This window comes from Hemiscyllium ocellatum, chromosome 2, assembly GCF_020745735.1.
Source record: "Hemiscyllium ocellatum isolate sHemOce1 chromosome 2, sHemOce1.pat.X.cur, whole genome shotgun sequence".
Taxonomy (NCBI): Eukaryota; Metazoa; Chordata; class Chondrichthyes; order Orectolobiformes; family Hemiscylliidae; genus Hemiscyllium; species Hemiscyllium ocellatum.
This window is the reverse complement of record NC_083402.1, coordinates 105,709,143-105,736,459: the sequence shown is the minus strand read 5'-3', so window position 1 is coordinate 105,736,459 and position 27,317 is coordinate 105,709,143. Positions and strand designations below refer to the sequence as shown.

At 40.7% G+C, this 27,317-nt stretch overlaps 1 protein-coding gene across 4 annotated transcripts in view; it reads right to left on the bottom strand.

Annotated features, from left to right (window-relative positions):
• Positions 1-12,485: 12,485 nt before the first annotated feature.
• Positions 12,486-27,317, bottom strand: part of LOC132824449 (receptor-type tyrosine-protein phosphatase delta-like) — a 588,252-nt gene continuing 573,420 nt past the window's right edge. For all 4 annotated transcript variants that reach the window (XM_060838969.1, XM_060838986.1, XM_060838977.1 and 1 more), the window contains 3 exons: positions 26,920-27,074; positions 21,499-21,634; positions 12,486-16,711 (listed from right to left, as the gene is read on the bottom strand). In XM_060838969.1, the coding sequence (XP_060694952.1) occupies positions 16,643-16,711; positions 21,499-21,634; positions 26,920-27,074 (360 nt within the window). In that variant the 3' untranslated portion in view covers positions 12,486-16,642. The remainder of the gene's footprint in view (positions 16,712-21,498; positions 21,635-26,919; positions 27,075-27,317) is intronic.

The following is a 27,317-nucleotide window of genomic DNA, read 5'->3' as shown; positions in this document are numbered from 1 at the left end:
TCACCACAATGCCTACATCAATGACAGAAGTTATACATAGGAAAATTAAGACAAAGTTCATCATATTTCAGTTAATTTCCTGGGGTCCGGGATCTAGAAAAGATGGAATACTCTTAAGACGCAGCCAGGGCAAGACCGCCATATGAAGCCACTGGATACGAAGCCGGACACTTCCCCCAAAGAAGACTACCATGTCGGGTTGAGACCAGCACTCCTGGATGAGACCGCCTCTCAGGTTACTAGAATACCTGGACACCAAAAACAAAGAAGACCTCCACATAGGGATGTGACCTCCAGCCTAGGACAAGACTGTCACAGTGGGACAAGACTGCCATGCTGGGAGAGTGCCATACAAGGAGACCGCAATGCCGGGCCAAGATTGCCATTCTCCACCTTCATGGGCCTGGGCCGTGCTGCAGACTTGGATGTTCAGCCAAGCCTGTGCATATGGGCTGGAGCGTGGCGTCAGCCTCATTGGGAGACCCTGGGATTGAGTGGAGCTCTGTCCAGCTAATCCTAATGTTGCTGCCCCTGGCGCCTGAGGCTTCCTGCTTCGCTCGACAGTTTTCGGGCTTAAAAGAAAAAAAGATGAAGAATAAAGTTAAAAAAAAGAGACAAAGTATAAAGAAGAAGAAAGCTGAGAAAGAAAGCTGATAGAGGCAGACGAGGCCCAGGTTCAGAGCCCTATTCCATTGCCCCCTGAAGAAGTGGCCACTGCTGGCTGCACCAACATTTATTGCCCATTCCTAAATGCAACATGACTGGTGATTTAAACATTTTGAACACCTTTGTGAACATCACAGTCAGTACAAAGGGGCAGTTATTGCAGGCTAAATATAAAATCAAAGCCTGTCCTCAACTGGAGCAGAGTTGTCTTGCTCACAGTTCCAAATTGTCAAACTCAACATCGAGTTCAGAAGGCTCATACAGAAAATCAGGTACTGTTCCTCAAGCTGGTGTTAGGTTGCAAGATGGCAGAAAGGTCAGAGTGCAACTTGGCTCACATGCTGTAAGTCTGCAATAGTGAGTAGAGTGGGTTCTTTCTTGATTGTATGTTTTATTACGATATGTCTCTTGATTAAACTTAAAAATATTAAGTTAGCCTGGAGCAGTATTTTGTAGAGGAATAAGATGGTGCTATTTTCTGGGTCTGCAGATTGGCAGAAGCAAAAATGGTCCTTAGTAGAGTGATATGCTCTTCTTGCCAGATGTGGGAGTTTATGGAGAGTTCATGTGTTAATGAGGATTATATCTGCAATAAATGCCATTGGTTGCAAATCCCATCAGATCAAATGGAACAGTTTAGATTATATTCCCTACAATGTGGAAACAGGCCCTTCGGCCCAACCAGTCATAGACCCATCTTGCTGTGACTAATTCACCTAACACTATGGGCAATTTAGCATGTCCAATTTACCTGGACTGCACATCTTTGGATTGTGGGAGGAAATCAGAGCAGCCAGAGGAAACCCACACAGACACAGGGAGAATGTGCAAACTCCACACAGACAGTCACCTGAGGCTGGAATTGAACCTGGAAAGCTGGTACTGTGAGGCAGCAGTGCTAACCACTGAGCCATTGAGCCACTATGCTGCCCCAAAGTTGGAAAGACAGTTAGAAGCATTGAGGAATTTACAAGAGCAAAGGGGCGTGATGAATGGCAGTTATAGGCAGGGAGAAAAGTCGCAAATACAGTCACATAGACGGGTTAACTGCAGGAAAGGTAAGAGAGGAAGGCAGGTGGTGCAGGAGTTTTTTGTGGCTATCCCCATTTCAAACAAGTATGCTGTTTCGGAAAGTGTAGGGTATAATGGATTCACAGGGAAATGTAGATGAACAGCCAAGTTTCTGGTATTGAAACTAGCTCTAATGCAATAAGGGGGTACATTGAGTTCCAAGAGATCTATTGTGAGAGGAGACTCTAGTCAGAAGCACAGACAGACATTTCTGTGGCCAGCAGCGAAAAATCAGAGTGGTGTGTTGCCTTCCTGGTGCCAGGATCAAGTTTGTCTCAGAGAAAGTGTAGAATGTTCTCAATGGCCAGAGGGCCCAGCAGGAGGTCATTGTACACATTGGAACCAAAAAACATAGGAAGGTAAGAGGATGAGATTCTGAAGGGAGAATATAGAGAGTTAGGCAGGAATTCAAAAAGGAGGTTCTTGAGAGTAGTAATATCCGGATTACTCCCAATGTTACGAGCTAGTGAGGATAGGAATGGAAGGATACTGCAGATGAATGCATGGCTGAGGAGCTGGTATATGGGAGAAGGATTCACAGTTTGGATGATTAGAATCTCTTCTGGGTAGAGGTGACCTGTACAAGAAGGATGGGTTGCATCTGAATTGGAAGGGGACAAAGATACTTTCAGGGAGATTTGCTCGAGCTGCTCAGGAAGATTTAAACTAGTAAGGTGGAGGGGAGGTGGGCAGAGGGGGTACCCATGGAGTTGGCGAGGAAAGAGATCAATCTAAGACTGGGAGAGTTGAGAAAAGAAGCAAGTCAAACAGTCAGGGTAGGCAGGGACAAAGCAGAGAACAAGGTAGGACTGATAAATTAAACTGTATTTATTTCAATGCAAGAGGACAACAGGGAAGGCAGATGAACTCAGGGCATGGTTAGGAACATGGGACTAGGATATCATAACAATTACAAAAACATGGCTTAAGGATGGACAGGACTGGCAGCTGCATATTCCAGGATATAAATGCTACAGGAAGGATAGAAAGGGAGGTAAGAGAGTGGGGGAATTGGAGTTTTTGATAAGGGATAGTATTACATCTGTACTGAGGAAGGGTATTCATGGAAATACATCTAGAGACGTTATTTGGGTGGAACTGAGAAATAAGAAAGGGATGATCACTTATTGGGACTGTATTGTAGACCCCTTAATAGTCAGAGGGAAATTGAGGAACAAATTTGTAAGGAGATTGCAGTTATCTGTGAGAATAATAGGATGGTTATGGTCGGGGATTTTAACTTTCCAAACATAGACTGGGACTGCCACAGTGTTAAGAGTTTAGTTGGAGAGGAATTTGTTAAGTGTGTACAAGAAAATTTTCAGATTCAATATGTAGATGTACCTACTAGAGAAAGTAGGCAAAAGTGAGGACTACAGATGCTGGAAGGTGCAAAACTTGACCTGCTCTTGGAAAATAAGGCAGGACAGTTGGCTGAGGTGTCAGTGGGGGAGTACTTTGGGGCCAGCGACCTTAATTCTATTAGTTTTAAAACTGTGATGGAAAAGAATAGACCAGATCTAAACGTTGAAGTTCTAAATTGGAGAAAGGCCAATTTTGACGGCATGAGGCAAGAACTTTCAAAAGCTGACTGGGGGCAGATGTTCGCAGGTAAAAGGATGGCTGGAAAATGGGAAGCCTTCAGAAATGAGATAGCGAGAATCCAGAGAAAGTATATTCCTGTTAGGGTGAAAGGAATAGGGAATGCTGGATGACGAGAGAAATTGAGGGTTTAGTTAAGAAAAAGAAGGAAGCATAGGTCAGGTTTGTTTTAAGATCAAATGAATTCTTAGAACAGTATAAACACAGAGTATATATAAGAGGGAAATCAGGAAGGCATAAAGGGGACATGAGATAGCTTTGGCAAATTGAGTTAAGGAGAATCCAAAGGGTTTTTACAAATGCATTAAGGACAAAAGGGTAACTAGGGAGAGAATAGGGCCCCTCAAAGATCAGCAAGGCGGCCTTTGTGTGGAGCTGCAGAAAATGGGGGAGATACTAAATGAGTATTTTGCATCAGTATTTACTGTGGAAAAGGATATGGAAGATATAGAATGTAGGGAAATAGGTGGTGACATCTTGCAAAATGTCCAGATTACAGAGGAGGAAGAGCTGGATGTCTCAAAATGCACAAAAGTGGATAAATCCCCAGGACCTGATCAGGTCTACCCAAGAACTCTGTGGGAAGCTAGAGAAATGATTGCTGGGCCTCTTGCTGAGATATTTGTATCATCGATAGTCACAGGTAAGGTGCCGGAAGACTGGAGGTTGGCTAACATGGTGCCACTGTTTAAGAAGGGTGGTAAGGACAAGCCAGGGAACTCTCGACCAGTGAGCCTGATGTCGGTGGTGGGCAAGTTGTTGGAGGGAATCCTGAGGGACAGGATGCATATATATTAGGAAAGGCAAGGACTGATTAGGGATAGTCAACATAGCTTTTTGCGTAGGAAATCATGTCTCACAAACTTGATTGAGTTTTTTGAGGAAGCAACAAAGAGGATTGATGACGGCAGAGCAATAGATGTAATCAATATGGACTTCAGTAAGGCATTTGACAAGGTTCCCCAATGGGAGACTGATTAGCAAGGTTACATCTCATGGAATACAGGGAGAACTAGCCATTTGGATACAGAACCGGCTCAAAGGTAGAAGTCAAAGGGTGGTGGTGGAGGGTTGTTTTTCAGACTGGAGGCCCGTGACCAGTAGAGTGTCACAAGGATCAGTGCTGGGCCCTCTACTTTTTGTCATTCACATAAATGATTTGGATGTGAGCATATGAGGTACAGTTAGTAAGTTTGCAGATTACACCAAAATTGGAGGTGTAGTGGACAGCAAAGAGGGTTACCTCAGATTACAACAGGATCTGGACCAGATGGGCCAATGGGCTGATAAGTGGCAGATTGAGTTGAATTCAGATAAATGCGAGGTGCTGCATTTTGGGAAAGCAAATCTTAACAGGACTTACACACTTAATGGTCAGCTCCTAGGGAGTGTTGCTGAACAAAGAGACCTTGGAGTACAGGTTCATTGTTCCTTGAAAGTAGAGTCACAAGTAGATTGGACACTGAAGAAGGCGTTTGGTATGCTTTCCTTTATTGGTCAGAGTATTGAGTACAGGGGTTGGGAGGTCATGTTGTGGCTCTAGATGACATTGGTTAGGCCACTGTTGGAGTATTGCATGCATTCCTGGTCTCCTTCCTATCAGAAGGATGTTGTGAAACTTGAAAGGGCTCAGCAAAGACTTACAACCATGTTGCCAGCTATTGGGAGAGGCTGAATAGGCTGGGGCTGTTTTCCCTGGAGTGTCAGATGCTGAGGGGTGACCTTATAGAGATTTTTAAAATCATGAGGGGTATGAATAGGATACATAAACAGAGGTGGGGAAATCCAGAACTAGAGGGCATAGTTTAAAGTGAGAGGGGAAAGATATAAAAGAGATCTAAGGGGTAACGTTTTCACACAGAGGGCGGTACGAGTATGGAATGAGCTGTCAGAGGAAATGCTGGAGGCTAGTACAATTACAATACTTAAAAATCATCTGGATGGGTATATAAATAGGAAGAGTTTGGAGGGATATAGTTTGGGTGCTGGCGGGTGGGACTAGATTGGATTGGAATATCTGGTCAGCATGGACGAGTTGGACCGAAGGGTCTGTTTCCATGCTGCACATCTCTATGACTCTATGACGTGCGTGAGCTTCATGGATACTAAATACACAGATTCAGATCTAATTTCTCATGGGGAAGGCCATGAAGGAAATCCACAGACTTATTTCATCACGCACTCTGCTAAGTTCTGATTAATCACAGATTCATCAAGAAATGTGTTTTTAAACAAATTAGATTTGAAGGAAATTATTATCAAAACTTTTGTCTGTTGATAATCTTCCCGTATTATCTGAATGAAGGGTCGTCACCCCACCCATTTCAACTTGTAATGTTTTTCTTCAGTGTGAAAAATGCTGGAATAATAATGGCATTTCAGCACTGGGGTTTAATCAGATTTGAAAAATCCTAGCTTCAGAACAGTCCAGTCTGAATTTCAAACAAGAGAGGCCTATCTCCAATGTGTCCAATTCGGATCCGAGTCTTTCATTCCATTACAAGAGTATTAATTTAACTGTCATGAGTGAATGAAATGCGCCTTCACCAGGACCCTAATGTTTCAAAGATTCTGACATTCATTTGTATAGAATCAAGTTCAGCTCCTTAGGAGTTACAACCTGACGAACAATTAGCTACATTTTCCATGCAGGTTTAATAAACCAGATCATTACACAGTGCATTCCCCACTGCTAATTCTGCCTGTGATGGGCTATTAATGCTGATGAGGCCAAAAAGGATTTGTTTCAGACATGGAGAGTCCCGATTAGGTCACAGGGAACGTCTGGCACATCACACTGAGGCGGAACAAAATTACACGTGGACTGAGAGGGGTATTATTCCATATCTTGTGCTTGGGGATATTCTTCCACCTGTGCACTGTGAATACCAGAAAATTGGACAGGAGCTCCCATATTATGAGATACTCCTTCATAGGCATTTTTCTTTCTTAATTTTTAGGTATGCATTAAGCCCAGGTACAAGGAATGGAAAATCGATGATTATGTTTCCATTCAATGTTGTATGCTTCCAAGATTGAGGCTTTTCTGGGATTTCCTTCACTATGTTATCAAACTGATATTAGAACCACAGCCACCCTTACCCAGAATTAAAGCATTAAGTTTGAAGTTCTAGGTGTTGTTACAGAGGTCAGTTAGCTAGAACTGCTGGTACAGAACTATGGCAACGATGTGGATTCAGTCCCAACACTAGCTGAAGTACATTTGATGGCCAGAGCTGGTTATTCACAGTCCATGACTTGAAGTTGTGTGATGATAGAGGGTTGTTTGAAAAATTCAGAAAGGGTTGAAAGTCAGAAACCTCATCCATCTTTTGCATAGGGATACAAGTAGGAATGGGTCAAAGTTTGTGCATATATTTTGCGGAGGCAGCTAACAACATAAATTAGCAGCTGTCTCTTCTTGTCTGTGTATGAAACATAATGTGAGCAGATTAGATCTGGTTAAAATTGTGTGGAGAAAGGTAAAGTATGCTTTTGGATGCGTCTTGCGACACCTTGGTATAGGTGAGCTGCCCTTTGGGAAAGGTCAAATACTCTGTGGAATTATTAAACATGGAAACATGAATGTGTGCAAAAAGTACATAAATTCACCAACTGCCAAATTTGTTGGAAATATCAAAGTAATTGTAAGCTGCCAATTTATTTAAAACTTCTATCTTTAAATTTTTGATTAAATATGTCTGAAGTGTTAAAAGAAAATCATTGTTGCAAAATCAAGTGTCAGTTGACATACTTCTGAAAGCTTTCGTTCAAATAATATTGCTGAGTACCTGATTTTACAACTTCCAAATATCATGGTAGGGTGTCTGTCAGTTTATAGTCAGCTTTAGTGGTGAGACACTGAAGTGGAACAATGAATTCTCTTGCTTTATTTTAAAAATCAGAGACGATGCACTTTAATGCAATATTTTTTCTTGTATAGTTGAAGGAATGTAAATATAATCAATGGATTTTTATGAAACCTGCAATGGACAAATTTGTTCTTTCATCTCAGCAGGTTTCCTGAGATATACCCATGATGGATGCCAGGTGAGTTGCATGGTAAATGGAAGGGCAACAGATGAATTTCAGGCTGACATGAATTGGTACAGCACTATAAAGACCAGAGGGATATAGGTTGGCATAGAGAGTAGAAGTGCTATTGGGTGGTTGTCACAGAGACATAAGTGGTACAGAGGTAGAATAGGGAGATACGTTGATGTGGAGGTCAGAAGAGGTTGTGGGATGATTGGCAGATGGGCAGAGGTTCGATTGGAGACTTGAAGGGCATGGAATGTGTGCACGTGTAGGTGGTGGAGAGACATGTTATAATTTATTCATCTTTTTCAAACTTCAGTACAAAGCTGGAACACCAAGGCAGACTTACCACTCGGTCCATCTCCACAATGGGCAACTTCTGCACTCATTTCAGGGTCAACTGACCTGATATCCAAAGACCCCTGGCATCCCAGAACAAAAAATCCAACTTCTGGAGTTCTTTCACATGGGTCAGGTTTGAGGAGCTGTGAAACATCCTAACTCTGTGCTCCTGAACACAGGCCCATAGCTTTAATGGCATACAGGTACATGGCAAAGGAGATTAATTTTCTCCATCTGTTTTTCCTACTGATCAATAATGGAATAAAAATTTTCCGAAGTGTTTGAGAATGTCCAATATGTGTTGAGAAGATTAGTTTTCTAAAGGATTAGTTTATTATAGTATTAGCTGGACATATATTAATACATTAAGTATCTCTTGAACTTTTATAAAAGAAAGCTTTTCAAAGCAAGAAAGATTGGCAACAGCAGCAAATATTTTGCATGTACAAAGAAAAAAGCTACTTGAATAGAGACACTGAGTCTGCCATACTTTCAGACAGCTTTAGTGTTTGAACGAAGATAGTCAGTGAGAAACTTGTCACAGGGAACAGCTTTGTTCTGTCTCTCGTTATCTCTAATCTACTTTCTCAAAGTTTGTGAAGTGAAAACCCAGTGTAACCATATCACTGTATATAACGGGTTTATAAAGAAATCATAAACCACTGTCTCCAGAAAACAGATCTCAATTAGCCATAACGGATCCAGGAAAAAACCTCAGTGCCAAGAGCATGTGTGGAAACTTACTTTGCTTGCAGAACAGCATTCGTGTATTCTGTAAATTAGTGTCTTCTTTTCAAATTTTGTTGATATTTGGCTAAATTTTTAAGACAGTCCTCCATAAGTATCTATAGTTTAGTTCTGGCTCAGAGTAGCTTACATATAACTGTTTACAAGGGTGTATTATTTTGCAAGAAGGAATACTATAGACAGGTTTATGTATTTCAAACCATTTGACAGTAACCTTTGCATCTTTGTTTGAGAAAGTTTTGGTACCAAACACATTTTTTCTTTACAAAACAAAGGAACCTCGCAAACTTTTCTGATGTTGAGCTGCATACTCTTCAATGTCTATATCATTGGCAATAAACATCTCCCTTTTTAAGCACAAACTTTGTTATGAAGAGTGAAGGACTGGGAGAAGAGGACGAATCAGATAACCCCTTGCAACTGTGTTGCAACAAATTGAATATGTTATGTAATTTTCAGGACTCAATTGTACTGCTGTGTCCATATCCAGCTGTGTTTTGAAGCATGAGGCCAAGATATTTACACAGATGTGCAAGAGAATCCGGAATTGCTGTGGACATGGTGGTCCTGCAAATTGAAGAGAAACATGCCAACACAACATCCTTTTTCTGATCTCCCTGCCCTGTTGGAGGTTGCAACCAATTGCCATTTTAGGATTGAGATAAAAAAAAAACTACAGATGTTGAAATCCAAAGTAGACAAACAGGACACTGGAAGAACACAGTAAGTCAGGCATCAGGAAGTGAAGAAATCAATGTTGCAGGCATAACCCTTCTTCAGGATGAGATGTGAAAGTAGGGGGAGCTACAAATAAAGAAGGGTGGAGTAGGGAGAGTAGCAGAATGGTGTGGTAATGATAAAGAGGGGGAGGGTGGGGTGGGCACAGGTAGTGGGTACTACCTGGTTGGTCAATGGAAGGGAAGAGGTGAGGCCGGGGAATGAGTAAGAAGGTTATTTGAAATTTGAGAACTCAATGTTAGGTCCTCCGGTGGGGTGGGCACAACCTGGTTAGTCGATGGGAAGAATAAATCCGGTTGGTCACTGGAAGGGGCAGTAGGTGGAATGGAAAGGAGGAGGTGGGGCTGAAAAGGGAGCCAGGGGTTGGGTGGGAGGGTTATTTGAAATTCAAGAATTCAATGTTAAGTCTTCTGGGCTGTAGGCTGTCCAGGCAGAAGATAAGGCGTTGTTCCACCAATTTGCGCCGCAGTGAATCAGACACAAATTGGATGAATAACACTTTATCTTCCGCCTGGGCAGCCTACAGCCCGGAGGACCTAACATTGAGTTCTCAAATTTCAAATAACCTTCTTACTCATTCCCCGGCCTCACCTCTTCCCTTCTATTGACCAACCAGGTGGTACCCACTACCTGTGCCCACCCCACCCTCCCCCTCTTTATCTATACCACCCCCTTCTTCCACATCTAGTCCTGAAGAAGGGTTATACCTGTAATCTTGACTTTTCCAGTTCCTGACACTGCCTGGCTTGCTGTGTTCTTCCACTCTCCTATTTGTCTACCATTTTAGAATCAATGCTCAGTGATTGGGAACGATTGTGGTTGGAGGAAAAGAGAATTATTTTCTGGTAGTGGTGAGGATCAGATGCTGGAGCCAGAGTAATGCATTGTTAGGTCCTGGGGTCTCGGGAGAAGAAGAGATGATGATGTGGACATGTACTGACAGTTTGCATGTCATGAAAGTCAACTGATACGAGGTCACAGGTTGGCTTGAGAAATGAGTGGAATTTCTTGCTCTACTAGATAGGCTTGCTCCAGTATCTATTTAGTTGGATGACTTCCTGAGCCCTGGAAAGCTCAGGAAGCAAAGATCAAATTGCTCATTGAGCTTCATATTGATACAATAATGAACGGTCCTGGATACAGCATTACCCATTTGATTGTGGTCACATAATAGAAAAGTAGAAAACTTTTTCTGTGTCCAGGAAAGTTTCCTGCAGAGATTAAAAACCTAGAATTTGACCCTGAAGCACTACAGGAAGAGAAGTTTGTTTATTTTTAATATCTGGAATATATAATTATTTTAAAGAATGTTTGATGAGGACTTGTAAGAGTTTGCTTTGATTATAAAGAGATCAGTTGTAATGTTCTTGTACCATACATAACACTGGATCATGTGACTTGGCAACCTTGACCTACAGCAGAAGGAATATAATATACAGAAACCAAATGGTTGATGGATACAAAGAAAAAAACTGCAGACATCGAGGAGAGCTGCAGACACCAAGCTAAAGCAGTCACAGACAAACAAAAAATCGAACGCAAAGAATCCTTTTGGGAAGCAGCAGGAAGTGATCAATTTTTCCATTTTGCAGAGAAGGTGACAAGGGCTATTGAGATACAGCTCGAGCTGACTGAAAAGGTCGAAAAGCTGGAAAGCTGTGCGCATAGCTTGAAAAAGTGAAGAACTGGATATTGTACCAGAAGTGGCCAAACTGTTTTATTGATTAGTTGATTAAAAGGAATCATGGAAAGCTATACTGTCAGGATTATCATGACCCAAGGGCTAGGAGGTTTGTAGAAATGTATCTTGTGATGATAATCGGTCCTTCAAGACCTGAAGATGAAATCAGATTCCTGATGAACCAATGTAAGTGCAGACAGCAGTGGAACTCTGTAGCTACAACAAGCTATACATACAGAAAGGGAATGCCTCTGGTTATAAAAGATGTAACTCTGTTGAACAAATATTTAAAGTGAGATTTAGCTTTTTATTTGAAAAATCATTTGGCTGTTCATTTATATTTGATTTCTGTTCGTGTAAAAGTCACAATAAGGTGAATCGCAATCATCATAAAGGTTTCCTCACAGGCATCATAACATACAGACACAACATGGGGACATGACAGTGCTAAATTTAATAATGAGCTAGATTTATTTAACATCCTAACAATGCCTGTGTGTTTGTTTAATAATCATCAAATATGATTCAGCTTGGGAGCAAAGTTAGGAAACACTTATACATGCAAAGGGTGGTAGATAGTTGAAACCTTCTTCTATTAACAGCAATGCAAATTTGATCAGTTATTACATTTTAAAACTCAGATCAATAATTTTTGTTAACTAAAGGTATCAAAAGAATATAAGAGGTAGGTGGAGACAAGATTGCAAATCAGTGATGAATTGTTGAATAATGGAACAGGCTCAACTGCTTAAGTGAGTGTTTGCTTCCAATGTCATGAAAATAATTACATGTGCATGTTGGCAAGCTCTGTTCCCCAATTCTTAATTTTAGGTTGGTTTCCTATGAGATCTTACATTACTCTGCTGCTGAGTCTCACCACTTGATCATAGTGGATACTGCTTATTGCATTCCATCAAGAGTCAAAAAGGGGCTATAATCTTTGGGTGTTTGTTCAATTGTGACCCTTAAAATACCAAAAATTCTGATCAGCATTTTCTTCCTCTCAGCCAGATGGATAATACCTCGTAAAACTAACTTGGCCCAGTAAGTAGATGGTCTGGCTGATTGCTTAGCAAAGGCATCACTAGGTCAGTGCTCTCCATTTTTGCCTTGCTCTATAGCCAGTTTCTGCTGATTCCTGGATCCTAACCAAAATCAATTTGGATTTTTGCTTATGTACAGACCTTACCAATTATTTGCAAGTCAGAGGTCACGCACATCTTACAAGCTAATCTTTTTCCTTCAGAACTTAATCTTGCTGCCTTTTATCCATAGACCCTTGGTTGAAGTTATTGAAACCAGCAGCATATTTGTTTTGAATCTTTCTGAATCTGTCATCAACAAAAAATATTTTCTTCTTATTGCAGGAATAGTGGGGTGGTAAGAACCGAGGCATGTGTGCTCAACAAGATGACTAGATGCTGTTACCTCAAACAGCAGTGTAATACCTCACTGAGACTAACTAAATGTTAAACAGTTTTGCAAGAAACCCTGCTGCGGCTGCACAAAAATATGCCAGCTGCCTCACAGCTTAATAAAAAAGACCACTAGTGCATAACACTGATATTTTTATTAGAATTCATTTGTAACAAATGGAACTTGTGTCAGCAAAGAACTGATTTTCTTACAGACTTTTTGCCACCAATGTAACCTAAGTAAGAAAATAAAAAGCACACCTTTCAATCTGTAAAACATTTATGCTAACTACTAAGTAGAGGTAATTGTATGATTCTTTGAACAAGCCAGTTTACATTTTGTTTTGTTCAATCTATGCATTCAAATGAGAGCAGTGAACACAATGTTACTTCCAAATAAAAAACCAAGACACTCCAAGCTTGAATGGCAGAGTCACGGAACTAGATGTGTATGATAGAATTTTAAAGCCTTTGAGGGACTTGTTGGAGTATCAGGGCAAAATTGGAGCAACCTTTCTCCTTTAAGTTTGTGTTATTTATATACATAACTAGAGTGAATGCACAAGTTATACAAGGGTCCAAGTAGCATATAATGTGGGTGTGTAGAATCACTAGGGCAGTGCATAGTACAAAGTTTTGGAAAAGTGCACATTTGCCTGGAGGACTTCAGATTTGTGTAAAATGGTTCATTAACAAAAAGCAACAGCAAATGTGAGGAAATAATCTGCAGAAGATTAGCTAAATTAAAATATACTTGTTTTGCACAAATGTTACCTATTTAAATGCAACTAATCAAAAATTATATATGCACGTATTGCCTACATAGAATAAAGGTTAAATAATTATAGCACCGTGTCAACTTTAAGGGGAAGAACAACATATCATACCGCAAGTTATACAGGAATTTGCAGAACAGGAGGTTTTAATAAAAGAGTGATCCTGGAATGGGAGAGTGCAAGTGAAAACAGGAACACACATCAATGAGAAGCTAAGTTAGAAAATGAACAAATACAGTGGGCATTCTTGACAGCTTACTCCATTTATTGTAGATTCCTCTGGCACCTACATTCTGATTTTCAATTTAAATATTTCAACATTTTTTTATTAGCTCTGGGCAAAAAGAAATGCATTCCAAATTGGAAATTTCTCACTCAGCATGTTTGAAAGGTCGGACAAATCGCTCTTGGTACAAAACAGGTACTTTATTTCTTAAAGAATAACCATTAACTGAACACAGATATGAACAGTTATACTTGGCAACGTCAGCAACAGGCTACAATACTGATTGAGGTGAAGTTTGTAGTTCTTATGAGGTGATGGTTTGAATTTTACAGGAACAAATAGATTGTTAATATAACAACATGTGAAGAGATGCAACAAGATGATATAAAGTCTTGCAGCTCCAACTCCATTCTGAGGTAGCCTTCTGTCAGCTTTCTTATTTGAGAAAAAAAGTGCTTTTGCATGATTTCTAATATAGTTTTTGACCTTTGTAGGTCAAACAAACAAAATTTAAAAAAAAAGCATGACTGGCCTCATAGATTGTCTATTCTCCACTATACTGATGTCTTGATATTCTTCTATCTAATTGTCTACTTTCCTACTGCTGTAATTGCATATAGCCTGCAGCACATTACCGGTTGGCCTACATCACTGTTGCATTTACTCCAACAAGTAAAACAATAGGCACAATGCAGGTTCATACACATCAAGAAGTTCAAAGCTGCAAAAGTGACTGTATCAAGGACACATACATAAAAAACTGATTATGTCCGATGTCCAGGTGAGACACCTGAGGTACATTGTCTGACAGTAGGGCATTCTGACACTATCATTTACTCACTTTTTTTAATTTCATTAGTGAGATAAGGGCATTGCTGCCCATCCCTAATTGCCTTGAAGTGATTGGCTTATTAGGCCCATTTTAGAGGTTAGTTAAGAATCAAACACATTATTGTGAGCCTGCAGTTAATAAAGAATGTGGTGCTGGAGAAAGCACAACAGGTCAGGCAGCCTCCGAGGAACAGGAGAGTCAACGTTTCGGGCATAAGCCTTTCATCAGGAATGTGGAGGAGGAAAGGGGGCTGTACTTTTTCCAGAGCACACTTTTTAACTCTGACTCTCCAGCATCTGTGGTCCTCGCTTTCTCCTGGAGTCAAGAAAGGCTAGACCATATCAGGTAAGGATGGCAGATATTCTTCCCTCAAAGATATCAGGGATTGGAATGACAATGGTTACATGTTTACAATTAGGCTAGCTTTCAATTCCAAATTTTCACTTAATTCAAATTTGACCAGTTGACAAGGTTGGATTCAAACGCATATCCCTAAACCAATAGTCTAGGTGTCTGGATCACTCACCGAGTGATTTAATCACTACACCACCTCCTCCTATTTGCATGTAATTTCCCTCTGCAGTTCACCTATAGGGCCACCTATTACATATGGCATTTATTAATAAATGATGATCATAATGTTAAGGTATTGAAAGAAATGAAATATATCAAGTGCTTCAGTTAAGAAATAAAATATAAAGATAAAAGAATGTACGTATTACAATTTGAATTAATAAAGGGAAGGATAATCTTAGAAGTGTGATTTTTAACCCTCTCTGTTTAGTTTGAGTATATTCTATTTTTGATATAGACATCAAGAGTTGAAGGTATTTTGGAGCTGCTTAAGTCAGATTTCCTTTTATTGCCAGTGCATTCTATCACTGCATGTTCTGGCCTGGAACCCAGAGTAAACATTAAGGGTGTGCAGTTTCAGTCATTCTGAAGCCCTTTAATCATGTGCTACAGGTTGAGACTTCTTCATTCCAAGCTATAACATTTTCCCAGCTTTGGAGTAACACTTTCTCTTTGCAATTGAATCACTCTGAGACATCTGATTAGCAATGTTACTCAAGTGACTTTGCATATTGATTGGAAAATTGAACTGTAGTCAAACAGCAAAATGGAATTTAGTTTCTTATAGAAACTATGGAATATTTTCAATTAAAACGACCTTCCAAATCTACACCCCATGTAAAATTTCCTTCCTGTTAAAGAAACTTAACATTAAATTTCAACTCCACTTTACTTCTGACCCTGTGATTATTTCATGTATTTGAATTTAATGCCAGATGTAGCAAGGTCATTATAAAGCAGAGAAAAAAAAACACTTCCCACACTAAGAGATTTCAGACTTCTTTTATATATAATGCAATTTATTGCGCACATGTGTAAGGATGTGTTTCAGGACACCATAAGAACCTATTAACATGGGTTACTGAATTCATTGATGTGCATTCCGGTAAACACTAACTTCTCACCATCTCATGACAGAAAACCTAGATAACTAATTATTATTCGGATGGAGGTTGCTAGTAACATATTTGGCAAGCTATTCAACCACATCTTAAAATTCTTGATACGGAAGATCTGAGGAATTCAGTAGCAGCAGTTTTATACTTTGCGCCTCCCTGTTGATTCCATAAAGGCCCTTGTTTGTACTTAACTTTGTTTTTTGTTGATTTATTTGTTCTCTGACTGCTACAGATAACTCCCACTGAAATGAAAAACTCAATCAGACCGTTACGTGGTAAGATAAATAAAAAGGACTGCACAAAAAATGTGCATTGAAAAATTCAAATTATGTTCGTTTCTACAGCCAGATACATACATAATTTCTACAGCTTAAAAAAAAGCTACAGTCTGAAAAAAATATGAACAAATAAGCAACTTCTTAAATTCACTTCATTGAATGATAAACTTTTGTTAAAAAAGGGAAAGAAGTTTACACAGTTAAAAATGAAGCACAGGTCAGCAGTATATTACAGTACTAAAAAACTAAATCAGTAATTTCAACATTCCCTCCCTTTTAATAATCAGTATGAGCAAATGGTGGTAAGGGGTGATGTTGAAGCAAACGTGTCCAACTAGTTTCTCAAGTCAGGAACTGGCCTTTTCATTACATTTTTCATTCTTTTGTAGGTACAGTACTCAAGGTTCATCTTTGCAATCCATTTTTCACAGTTCTGTGGTAATCCTTTACACAATCATTGCCTTCCAGAACAGGTTTTATCCCCATTTCAGTCAAAGTTGAATCCTTGAGTTATTTGAAAAATCCTTTTGATGACACATCAGAAAGGATTCTCCTCTTCTTTTCAATTAGGTTATTAAACTGCCAATGCTTGGTCCACCTGGAATAGTTTTTTTTAAAATTTCCCTCCCTCCCCCCTCCCACCCCAACTAATTTATCTTGAGCTAGGAGTAAGTAGTACTTCTCAAGCACATTGTATGGCTCAGAAGAGGCTTTCTGGATCTTAAATGGCCTACTGTAAATCCATGGTGGATAAGGTTTTACGTTGCATAGTGATCGAAGCTTCCAAGGTACTCCAGTGCGGCTCGATAACAGAATTGATACTGATCCTGCAGAGACACAAGAGAAAATGAACTTCCAATAAAACAATATGAAGTACAGTAAATGATGCAGCTAAATTTCATGTTTAACATAGTGAGTGCACTCTCGTTCAGTGAGTGCAGTTATGTGCACTGACTGACTGCTCTGAACAAATAGCATTACAAGAATGCACGTAGTCCATGCTTTATCGAAGGAGGCTTCCATATCTGAGACTAAGCAGTTCCATGGTCTTTAACCTTTGGCATTGGAAGAAAGACACCTGTGTCCCTTTCTCGTACAATTAATTGTCAGCAGTAAGTATTTTTTCACCATGCATTGTAAAACACCATTGAACTTTGGGTCGGGTCTGTGTATCACAACTGAACTCTGCATTATTCAGTGAGTTACTCACGAAAATGCTCATGATCGCGTTTGAACTTCTTTATTTGCATTTTGGCCACGGCGCTGAAACAATGGAAACAACTGCACATTTGCATCAAGTTCCTCCTTCCTACTTTAGACACATTAAAAATGAATAGACAAGCATCTCCAAGAAAACGCTAAGGTGAATTTAAGATGAGCACTTCAAGAATGCATGAATGGTGTCCTGCGTATGCATCCAAACTCCTCTACATTAATACTTTAAAAATCCTGTCATCATTTCAAATGAAAATGGAATAGTGTCGGTTAGATGAGTTTCAGATTGGTTTCACAGGTCCGCGCAATATCGAGGGCCAAAGGGCCTATACTGCGTTGTAATGTTCTCTGTTCCAAACACTGGGCAGTTGATGAAGAGTATTTACCAAGCTCATTTTACATTCACCTTCTCTGCAGCATGATAGCACATTGCCTGCATTATTGTTCTCCTGGGTGAAGCGTTGTGTAAAGGGGTTAAGTGGGAAATATGATGTTATCAGATCTATCCTCAACTGTCATGCTTGGGTAACTGAGATTTCTTGCACTTGGCTGTTTTGTCTTAAATTTATCTAGGAATTTGAGACCTATGAGCTCCCAATAAAATTGAAGGAAATTGGATCATCAGGGACACTGTATGAGCAAATTTCTTGGTGAGTGACTATGGAATCTAGTCAAATAAAAAAATGTCTTTTATGAGTCAAAATCAGATATGTTTTGGTATATTGTTTTAGATGTTTTTACAGAACTGTGAATATGAATTTTTAAAAATTAGATTAGTGACTTTATGGTGGGTAGTTGGACCACATTTTTTTTTTACTCCTATTTATTTCTCGGTGGGATGCGATTTCCCAGCTTTTATACACCGTCTGTAAAGAGTGCCCCTTTTGGCAACTGAGGAAGCTTTCCTGACTCAGAAGATTATGCATTTAATTCTTCCCTCCAGTACAAGGGTACTGAGTGAATTGCACTCTTTAATTAAGTTTGCTTGGGAATGAGGGACTAAAACTTGGCTGTGACATCTCCATTCTTGCAACTGGAGCATGACAAGCAAGTTATTGGAACTTCCAATGAAAGACTATACTGTATCAGAAAACGCAGCAGAATTTTAACTTGCCAAACATGCACAGAACCAAAGAAGCTGGTCCATTCTTGTCCAACTTACTCCCTTTAAGAGTCTCTCCAGGTCAACCTCTTTCTTTTTAAATGGCAGGAATATTGCTAAGATGCTAACGTGTGTTGTGACATTATTATCAGTGATGACTGGAAAAGGAAAAACTATGTCTTATGTAAACACAAAACCTGCACAGTGAATTACCAAAGACTAATTAAAAATAGCTTCAGTGTGTCTTTCACCGATAGAAAAATGACAAATTGTAGCAATTCAGTGTATAGAACTCATCATTGTAATCATAGGTGGAAACCAGGGATCATTTTTCAAGCCAATACATTGCACTGTTCAATTAAAAAAAAATTTGTTCAATAACTATTATTTTTCATACTTAACTCCAAAGTAAATAACACTGCATCCCAAATGCACAATCTTACTTAAATGACCTTCATAAAGAATACACCTGCCAAATTTTAGCCACAATTAAACATTATTTCAGACTTGCTGAACCTCGGTGAGCATCCCCTAATGTGTTTCTTAAGCTGGTACTACATTTCCTATTTGTGACTGCTTGTACTTTTCAACAGCTGTGGACACACCTTCATACCTGCAGACAGGGTGAGGAAGACAATCAGAATGGGTGTGCCAGGCAGGTGGACTTGTACCTCAGAGGCTCCATTCAAAGAATGCTACTCACATATGGGAGCTTGCTTTTTTATTTGCAGCTCTGCAAAGTAAACTCCAAGCAGAACATTATACTTAAGATAAAACCAAACAAGATGATCCCCACAGTTAGTCTGTCAGACTAGTATCAGCTCAGGGATGGTTCTTCCAGGCAGGGTCCATCTAGATAAGTATGCAGGTTGGTGACCACATTTTCCAAGTTTCAGCACCATGTGTATTTTACTTGTCGATTATTGGCCAGGGACAGAAATTTTAGCAATTTGCATTTGCAAAGCATCCCACATCTACAACATCATAGGGGGGGAAGTGCTGGGGATTCTGCTGGAACTAACTCACCTCCCATTTCCACAAAATCTATCCATAACAAGGCACCAGTCAAGAGTCTTATACAGTGCTCCCCACTTTTTAGGAGGAGTGTAGCCATAACAATCCTCAAGAAGCTTGACTTAATCCAGGCAGCCTGCTGACTGACACCACATACACTGCCTTCAGTATGCATTTATCATTGATACACAGTGACATCAGTGTGCATCATCTACAAGATGCACACTAATAACTCACAAAACATCTTAGTTGAGACCTTCCAAATTTATAACCACTATAATCAAGAGGAGAAGGATCATAGATATGTGGGAACACTATCACCTGCAAATTCCCTACCAAGCCACTCAGCATTTTGGCTTGGAACCATTTTGCCATGGTGGTGGGTCAAAATTCAGGAATTCTCTTCCTAACAGCATTCTGGGTCTACCTACAGCATGGATGGCAAAGATTCAAGAAGATGGTTCACATCATCATCTTCTCTAGGTCAATAAATGGTGGCTTAGCCAGCAACTCTAACATCTCAAATATCACAAAAGCATTCCCTTTGGAACCACAAATCTTTTTATTTTTCTGCTGGCGCTTGGAAGGAGGTATATGTCAAGAATGAGCATTGGGTGAGAAATTTTCAAAGTGCGGAACAGTTGAGGAGTTGAAATCTTGGGAATTCCTCAGAGCAGATTTGGAAATCTTGTTCCATTTTGTTTGTTCAGAGATAGCATGGCTATATTAAACACATGAGGTTAAATATTTTCAATGCCGTGTGCTTCCACAAGAAAAGATCAAAAGCATACACTTCATATTATAATAGGTGAGTCACATTACAAAACCACAGGATTTTTACAGGTCAGCAGGAGGCCATTTGACTCACTTTGTTATACTAGCTTTCTGAATTCGTGCCACTCTCCTGCTTTCTCCCCATAATCCTGCATATTGGTTCTCTCCATATCATATTCTAATTCCTTTCTGAAGGCCTCAACTGAACCTGTCTCCAACATACTCACAGGCAATACATTCCAGGTCCTACATGAAGAAGTTTTGATATTGTTTTGCTATTTTGCCATTTATTTTAAAGGTGTGCTCTTTTGCATTATTTCCTTTCACAAATGGGAACAACTTATCCTTATGCACTCAGCTCAGACCCCTTAGGATTCTGAATACATCTATCAAATCCCCTCTCAAACTTCTTTTCTCAAAGGAAAATAGTCCCAACCTGTCAAATCTGTTTTCACAACTGGAGCTCGTTCCCCCTGGAATTGGTCTCTCTCATTCTAGCTTAGCTCAGTGAATGGCCTGTGGCAGACTGTTATGAACACAGAAAGCCACTCTCAGTTAGCAATCAAATGGCAAAACTAAACTCCACCACCCCAGAAAATAATTAAAGATGAGTTCCCATCTTTCACTAGTGCTGTGCACATTTGATGCCAGCACAATGGAAATGTGGAAACATGTATCAGCTAATGAAAGTGTTAACTCACATTGGTAGCTAGAGTACTTGGCAAATGGTGCCAAAATATAGAATCTTTGCTCTTGTTCAATGGGAGCTGTTCAGATTTAGCTATGCTCGAGAATTTGCAAACTAATCTGAACAGAATTATTTGAGCCACCTCATGTTTTCCATTTTGCTCAACATTCACATTTGAATTGATGGGCTTTGTAACTGAACTTGAATATTTAGGTAGATCTTTTCACTTCAAATCATTTTCATCATTCACTTGGATTTCCACCCATAGAATTTTATTTTCTCTCTCCACTTATTTCATTACCCAAACCATTTTGTAGTTGAGCAGAGGGATTATCATTATCTGATATTTAAATCAGTTCACAGCACGTGCTGACTTGCTATATCAATACAGAAACTTACAAGTTGGCATTCCTCCACTCTCTGGTACAAAAGCTACATCAATATTGTGTGTTACCTGGAACTAGCCTCCACAAGAATTTGTGAAACCATCTGGAACCTCAAATACAACTGCCAGAATTCACTAAGGCTGATGGTGGTAAATAGCTAATTGCACTGGGGTTTATAGGCCACTTGTCTTCTCGAGTACTAGCAGAAGAATGATCATCTCACAAAATATAAAAGGAGTTTCTCCTTTCACATCGCATTCACAAATAACTGTCCGTGTGCCTCAGTGAACAACATTTTTTTCTTAACTCATTTGCCATAAAGGATTGTGATCAGATAGGTTGCCGCAATTTTCTTGGAATGGAAGCTGTTTAAACGGAGAACTTATAGAAATTAGAATATAGTAGCATTTTATTCTTTAAGAACTGTTTGCTTACCTCTGTCTGCACCATAGCTGGCCGTTGTGTTCTTAGCATCTTGACAGTCTGAAAGATATCCACAACACCCTCATACCTCATTCTTTCCAACACAATACTTAGTGTTATGAAAACACCAGTCCTCCCAACGCCAGCACTGTGGGGAGCAAAAGAACATTAATTAAACAACAATCATGTGGCTGAGAAACTGCACTGGTAATGGCTTCCCACACATTAAACAATTATTAAATATAGTATGACAGCCAGTGTTTCTGAATGTTTCTGCTACTCTAAGCCCTATTAACACAACAGACAGTCAGGGTTTTGTAAACATCTGATTGCATAAAGAGTCAGTGAAGTATGTTGGGTACGTAGTCATTTAAAACATGACAAACTTATCTGGCAGTGTTCATTTTTAATTGCTATAATTTAAGCAGTTCTATTTAATGTGCTGCAACAATAAAGCGAACCCATTCAGTAGCAAACAAAGAAGGTTTCAATGTTGCTGTGACGATGGTAGAATGAAGCTGTGCAGTAAAAGTAAGCACACATCATTGTGATCTTTGTTAGTTACACTTTCCTTTGGAGTTTGATTATTACAAACTGTATTGAAAGAATTTCTAGCCTTGAAGAGGCCTTCCCTAATCTCTTTTGGTGTAGACGTATAAGAAGGATGAATTGATCTGAATTGGAAGGGGTTGAATTTCCTGCAGGGAAATTTGACAGAGGGGCTTGGGAGGATCTAAACTTATGAATGGGGTGGGAGGGAGAGAGAAAGAAAGAGGAGAAAGAGAGGGTGGAGAGGGAGAGAGAGAGAGAGAGAGAGAGAGAGAGAATAAGGGGGAGCAAGAGAGGGAGGATGAGAGAGCGAGAGAGAGAGAGATAGGGAGGGAGGAAGATGGGTCCCAGGAAGTTGGTGAGGAAAGAGATCAGGGTGAGACAGGTGCACTTGGGAAAAGGAGCAAGTCGAACAGTCAGGGCAAGCAGGAACAAATCAGAGAACAAGGTAGGACTGATAAATTAAACTGCATTTACTTCAACACAAGAGGCCCAACAGGGAAAGCAGACGAACAGGTCATGGTTGGAACGTGGGACTAGGGTATCATAGCAATTACTGAGATGTGGCTCAGGGATGAAAGTACTGGCAGCTTAATGTTCCAGGATACAGATGCTATAGGAAGGATAGAAAGGGGGATGAGGGATGAGGGGGAATGGCATTTTTGATGAGAGATAACATTATCTCTGTACTTAGGGAGGATATTCCTGGGAATACGCCCAGAGAAGTGGTGGAACTGAGAAATAAGAAAAGGATAATCACCTTATTGGGACTGTATTATTATACACCTCCCAACAGTCAGCAAGAAATTGAGAAGCAATTTTGTAAGGATATCTGTTATCTGTAAGAATGATAGGGTGGTTATGGTAGGGGATTTTTAACTTTCCAAACATACACTGGGATTGCCATAGTGTTAAGGGCTTGAGAGAGAGGAATTTGTTAAGTGTGTACAAGAAAATTTTCTGATTCAGTATGTGGATGTACGTACTAAAGAAGGTGCAAAAATTGATCTAATCTTCGGAAATAAGGCAGGGCAGGTGACTGGGGTTGGCAGTGGGGGAGTTTGAGGCCAGTGACCATAATTCACAGCAATTCACTAGGAGAGTTCCAATTGGACAGATGGCCAGCGCAGATCAGAATGGTGACAACAACATCGAACTACATCCTTGTACCAGCTGGGATGGATTTGATAGCTCCCTCCTTGTTCTATCAATGGTGGATGTTATGGCACTGTTGGATTGGCTTGAGGTCTGATGGAACGCTCAAGAAGATCTAACCGAGTCTCTCCAAACTTAAAGAAAACCAGAGGCTACTTCCATTTCTGAGTTTTGGCCAGCCAGTTTTATCGGAGAGCAGCGAGAGTAGAGGACATCCTTGTTAGTCTATTCTTGGTCATTAACAGATCTCGAGAAAATAGAGTGTGGTACTGGAGAAAGCACAGCAGGTCAGGCAGCAACTGAGGAGCAGAAGAGTCAAAGTTTTGGGCAGGACACTTCATCAGGATCAATAGGAGGATGGGGGCTGAGAAGTAAATGGGGAATGGGGGTTGGAGCTGGGGTAAAGGTAGGTGGGATGATAATACGTGGATGCAGGTAGGAGGTGACTGTGATAGGTCAGTGGGAAGGGTGGAAAAGGTTGGTGGGAAGGAAGATGGACAGGTGAGTCAGATCAAGAGGGTGGTGCTGAGTCAGGAGGATGGATCTAGGAATGGGGTGGGGGTCAGGGGAGATTTGGAAACTGGTGAGTTCAACGTTGAGGCCATGTGATTGTAGGCTCCTGAGGCAGAAGATGAAATATTCCTTCTCCAATTTGGAGGTGGCCTTGTGTAGGTGGTGGAGAAGGTCCAGAATGGACATGTCATTGGGGATTGGGAGGGGGTGTTGAAATGGATGATTACCGGAAGACGGGGTTGATTGGTGCATACTGACCACAGATGGTCCTTGAATGATTCCATGAGATTGCACCCAGTCTTTCCGATGTAAAGGAAACCACACTGAGAGCAACGGAAGCAGTAAATGATGTTTGAAGATATGCAAGTAAATCTTTGCCAGATTTGCAATGATCCTTTGGGGCCTTGAACAGAGGTGAGAGGGGAGGTATGAGTGCAGATTTGGCACCTCTTAAGGCTGCAAAGGAAGCTGTCAGGTGTGGTGAGGGGGTTGGCGGGGAGTGTGGACCTAACAAGGAAGTGGCAGAGAGAGTGGTCCTTACAGAACACAGATTGGAGTGGGGAAGGAAATACTGTTTGATAGTGGGGTCTGACTGAAGGAGATGAAAATGGTGGGAGATGATGAGCTAGATTTGGAGATTGGTGGGGTGGGGCATGAGGTCAGAGGTGTAGGAAATGGAGGAGATGTGATTGAGAGCATTGTTGATCACAGGGGAGGGGTAATTGCAAGCCATGAAGTATGAAGACACCTGGGAAGTCCTGGAGTGGAAGCAACCAAGGGGGAGGTGCAGGAGGGGAGGGAGATGGTCCAGGTGAATTTCAGGTTAGGGTGGAAGGTGTGGGTGTAGTTGGTGAACTGTTAAACTCTTCTGGGAGCATGAGGCAGTGCTGATACAGTCATCGATGTACCTGAGGAAAAGGTGAGTATGGTACCGGTGTAATTGTGCAAGTGTGCCTGTTCCACATATTCTACAAATTGGCAGGCATAGCTAGGACCCACATGGGTACCCAAGCCACCTCTCTGGTTTGTGGGAAGTGGAAGGATTCAAAGGAGACTATTTGACTTGGCAGGACAGGAAGAATTGGTGGGCTTTTAGGCCTTCCTCATTGGGGATACATGAGTTGAGGGAATGGATGTGTGAGGATGAGATTTTGGTGGCTAGGGAATTGAAAGTCATGGAGGAATTAGAGGGTGTGGGTGGTGTCTCAAAAGTATGTGGGGAGCTCCTGGACCAAGAGGGACAGGATGGAGTCAAGACAAGTGGAGATGAGTTCAGTGGGGCAGGACAGGGGAGACAGTTGACTAGGGAAAGTCAAATTTGTGGATTTTGGGTGAGAGGTAGAACCGGGCAGTGTGGGGTTAGGAAACTTTGAAGTTGGAGGCTGTGGATGGGACATCACCTGAGGTGATGAGGTTGGATGATTTCGGAGATGACGGTGGTAAGAGACAGGGTCGTGGTCAGATGGGGTGGTAATAGGAGGTGTCAGCGAGTTGGTGTCTGGCCTCCTTGATGTACTACCATCGCGCTTCCCTTATCAGCTGGTTTGATGAGGAGGTCAAGGTTGAAGTGGAGAGAGTTGAGGGCTGTGCATTGTGAGGGTGGGAGGTTGGAGTGGGTGAGAGAGGTGGAAAGATTAGGCAGTTGATGTTGTGACAGCAGTTGGAGATGAAGAGATTGAGGGAGGGGAAGAGGCCAGGATGGGATGTCCAAGAAGGTGGAGTTTGTTGGAGGCAGATCTTCGGAGGGTGAGTGGGAGACACAATCGAACAGATTAACATGGAGATGGTTCTTACACTGGACTGCCTGCCCTTCTTCTGTGGTTTCACCCACACCTGCCTGGCCCTGGAGATGGAATAGGGGTGGTGTACTAGAACATTTGAGGCTTTCGCCAACTGTTGGGCACCTTGGGGGCAATAGTGCCACATCTCCCCAAAAAACAACGCTTTGATTTCAGTAAATTTCATTTGAATAAGTGTCCCTCTGAGGCACTGTCATTGCTTAATTGAGATAATTTGTTTCATGGGTTAATCAAACAGAATAAAGGTGGTATTGTCACTCAGTGGGTTGCACACCTATTGCTGAGCCTGAAGTTTTAGGTTCAAGTCCAACCTCAAGACTGATAATCAAAATATTCATAAATAGCACAGAGACAGAATGATTGCCAACCTGAAAAACCTTTGGTATACTCCAATGGCAGGTGGTAAGAACAGAGAAGACTCCCAATTAGCCATGCTCTGGTTCCCAGCACTGGATTAGTGGGGAGTGTTGGCGACAGGAAGATCAGGCACATATAAAACCATGCACTAAATTCCAAAAGGGATGGATGATCTCAGTAAAATCAACTGTCATTGTGGCAATTTTATATAACATGGGAAAAGATGAAGAAAGAAGCGGCCTTTGCAGTAAGACAGCTTGAAGAATGGGAGTGGAAGGTTCGTTGGACTACAAATTGTGGCATTAATGGAGGAAGATAACATGAGATTGGTGGTTAGAAGTGAAAAAGGAATGACTATTAGATAATCAAAGGGAAAGGTGCTGGGAGTGTGTAAAGGGAGAACAGAAACTACAGAATGTTTGGATTGAGCAAGGTTTTAATGGAGGGGGAGTCAGATTGAGAGCTCATACTGACTTGGACTCTGTAGAGTAGTGCTGCTGCAAATGAAGTGTGCAATATAAATATGTTAAAACTTACTCCTGTCTTTAAAATTACAGGATTTACATTGTCCTAATGAAGTATAATTCAACCAAAAAATTCACAATTACGAAAAATAATTTCAGAATGTTTCAGTGGAGTTTAAAAGTTTAAATTCTATTAAAATGACTGTTGAACATGTGACGACATCAAAATTCTGCATCAAATGTCTTTCTCCATTAGTTGGATTGTGCTTTCTTTATCCCTATTTTTGTTAAATCAAAGCAGAGAGACATTTTGAAGCATCTGTTGTGTTTTACCCAAAGGTTATCAAAAGTCACAAACCAGTTGAAGCATTTTTCATTTCACACAGACTTTATAAGCTGATAATGAATTGTTGAATCTGTGCCACCTCACAGTTACTCAAAACTCCTTTATGCAGTTGATCAAAATTAATCTGTGCAGTACCTTCAGTGCTGCTTGGGCTACCAAAGTGACTTTACAGGACATGTGATCATCTTTTCTTTTAAATGTCCCTCTTCCTTTATTGAGCAACAGGCAAAACATTGAAAAGATTACTCACCTGCAGTGAACACTGATGGGTCCGTCCTGTCCAAACTGCTCTTTTGTCTTGTGCACTTGGCCTATGAAATCAATAAATCCTTCTCCAGACTTTGGCACTCCTTGCTCTGGCCAGTCAGTAAACTGGAACTGCCTCACTGTGCGTGACTGACCATCCTGTTTTGTCACCATTGAAAAAGAGAAAAAAGAAGAGGACTCAAACAATGAGCCACACCTCATTAAATTCTCTGAGGAATCAGAATAAACTGAACAAACTGCAGTGCACATAATGTAATGGTCAGAGCAGAGCTTGCGGTTCATTTATTTTATGCTTTTCAATACTAGTTAACAGGAAAACCAGCCTTGAAGATTGAGCTGCAGACTTGACAATTTGAAGTAATGCACTAATGTCAATAAATC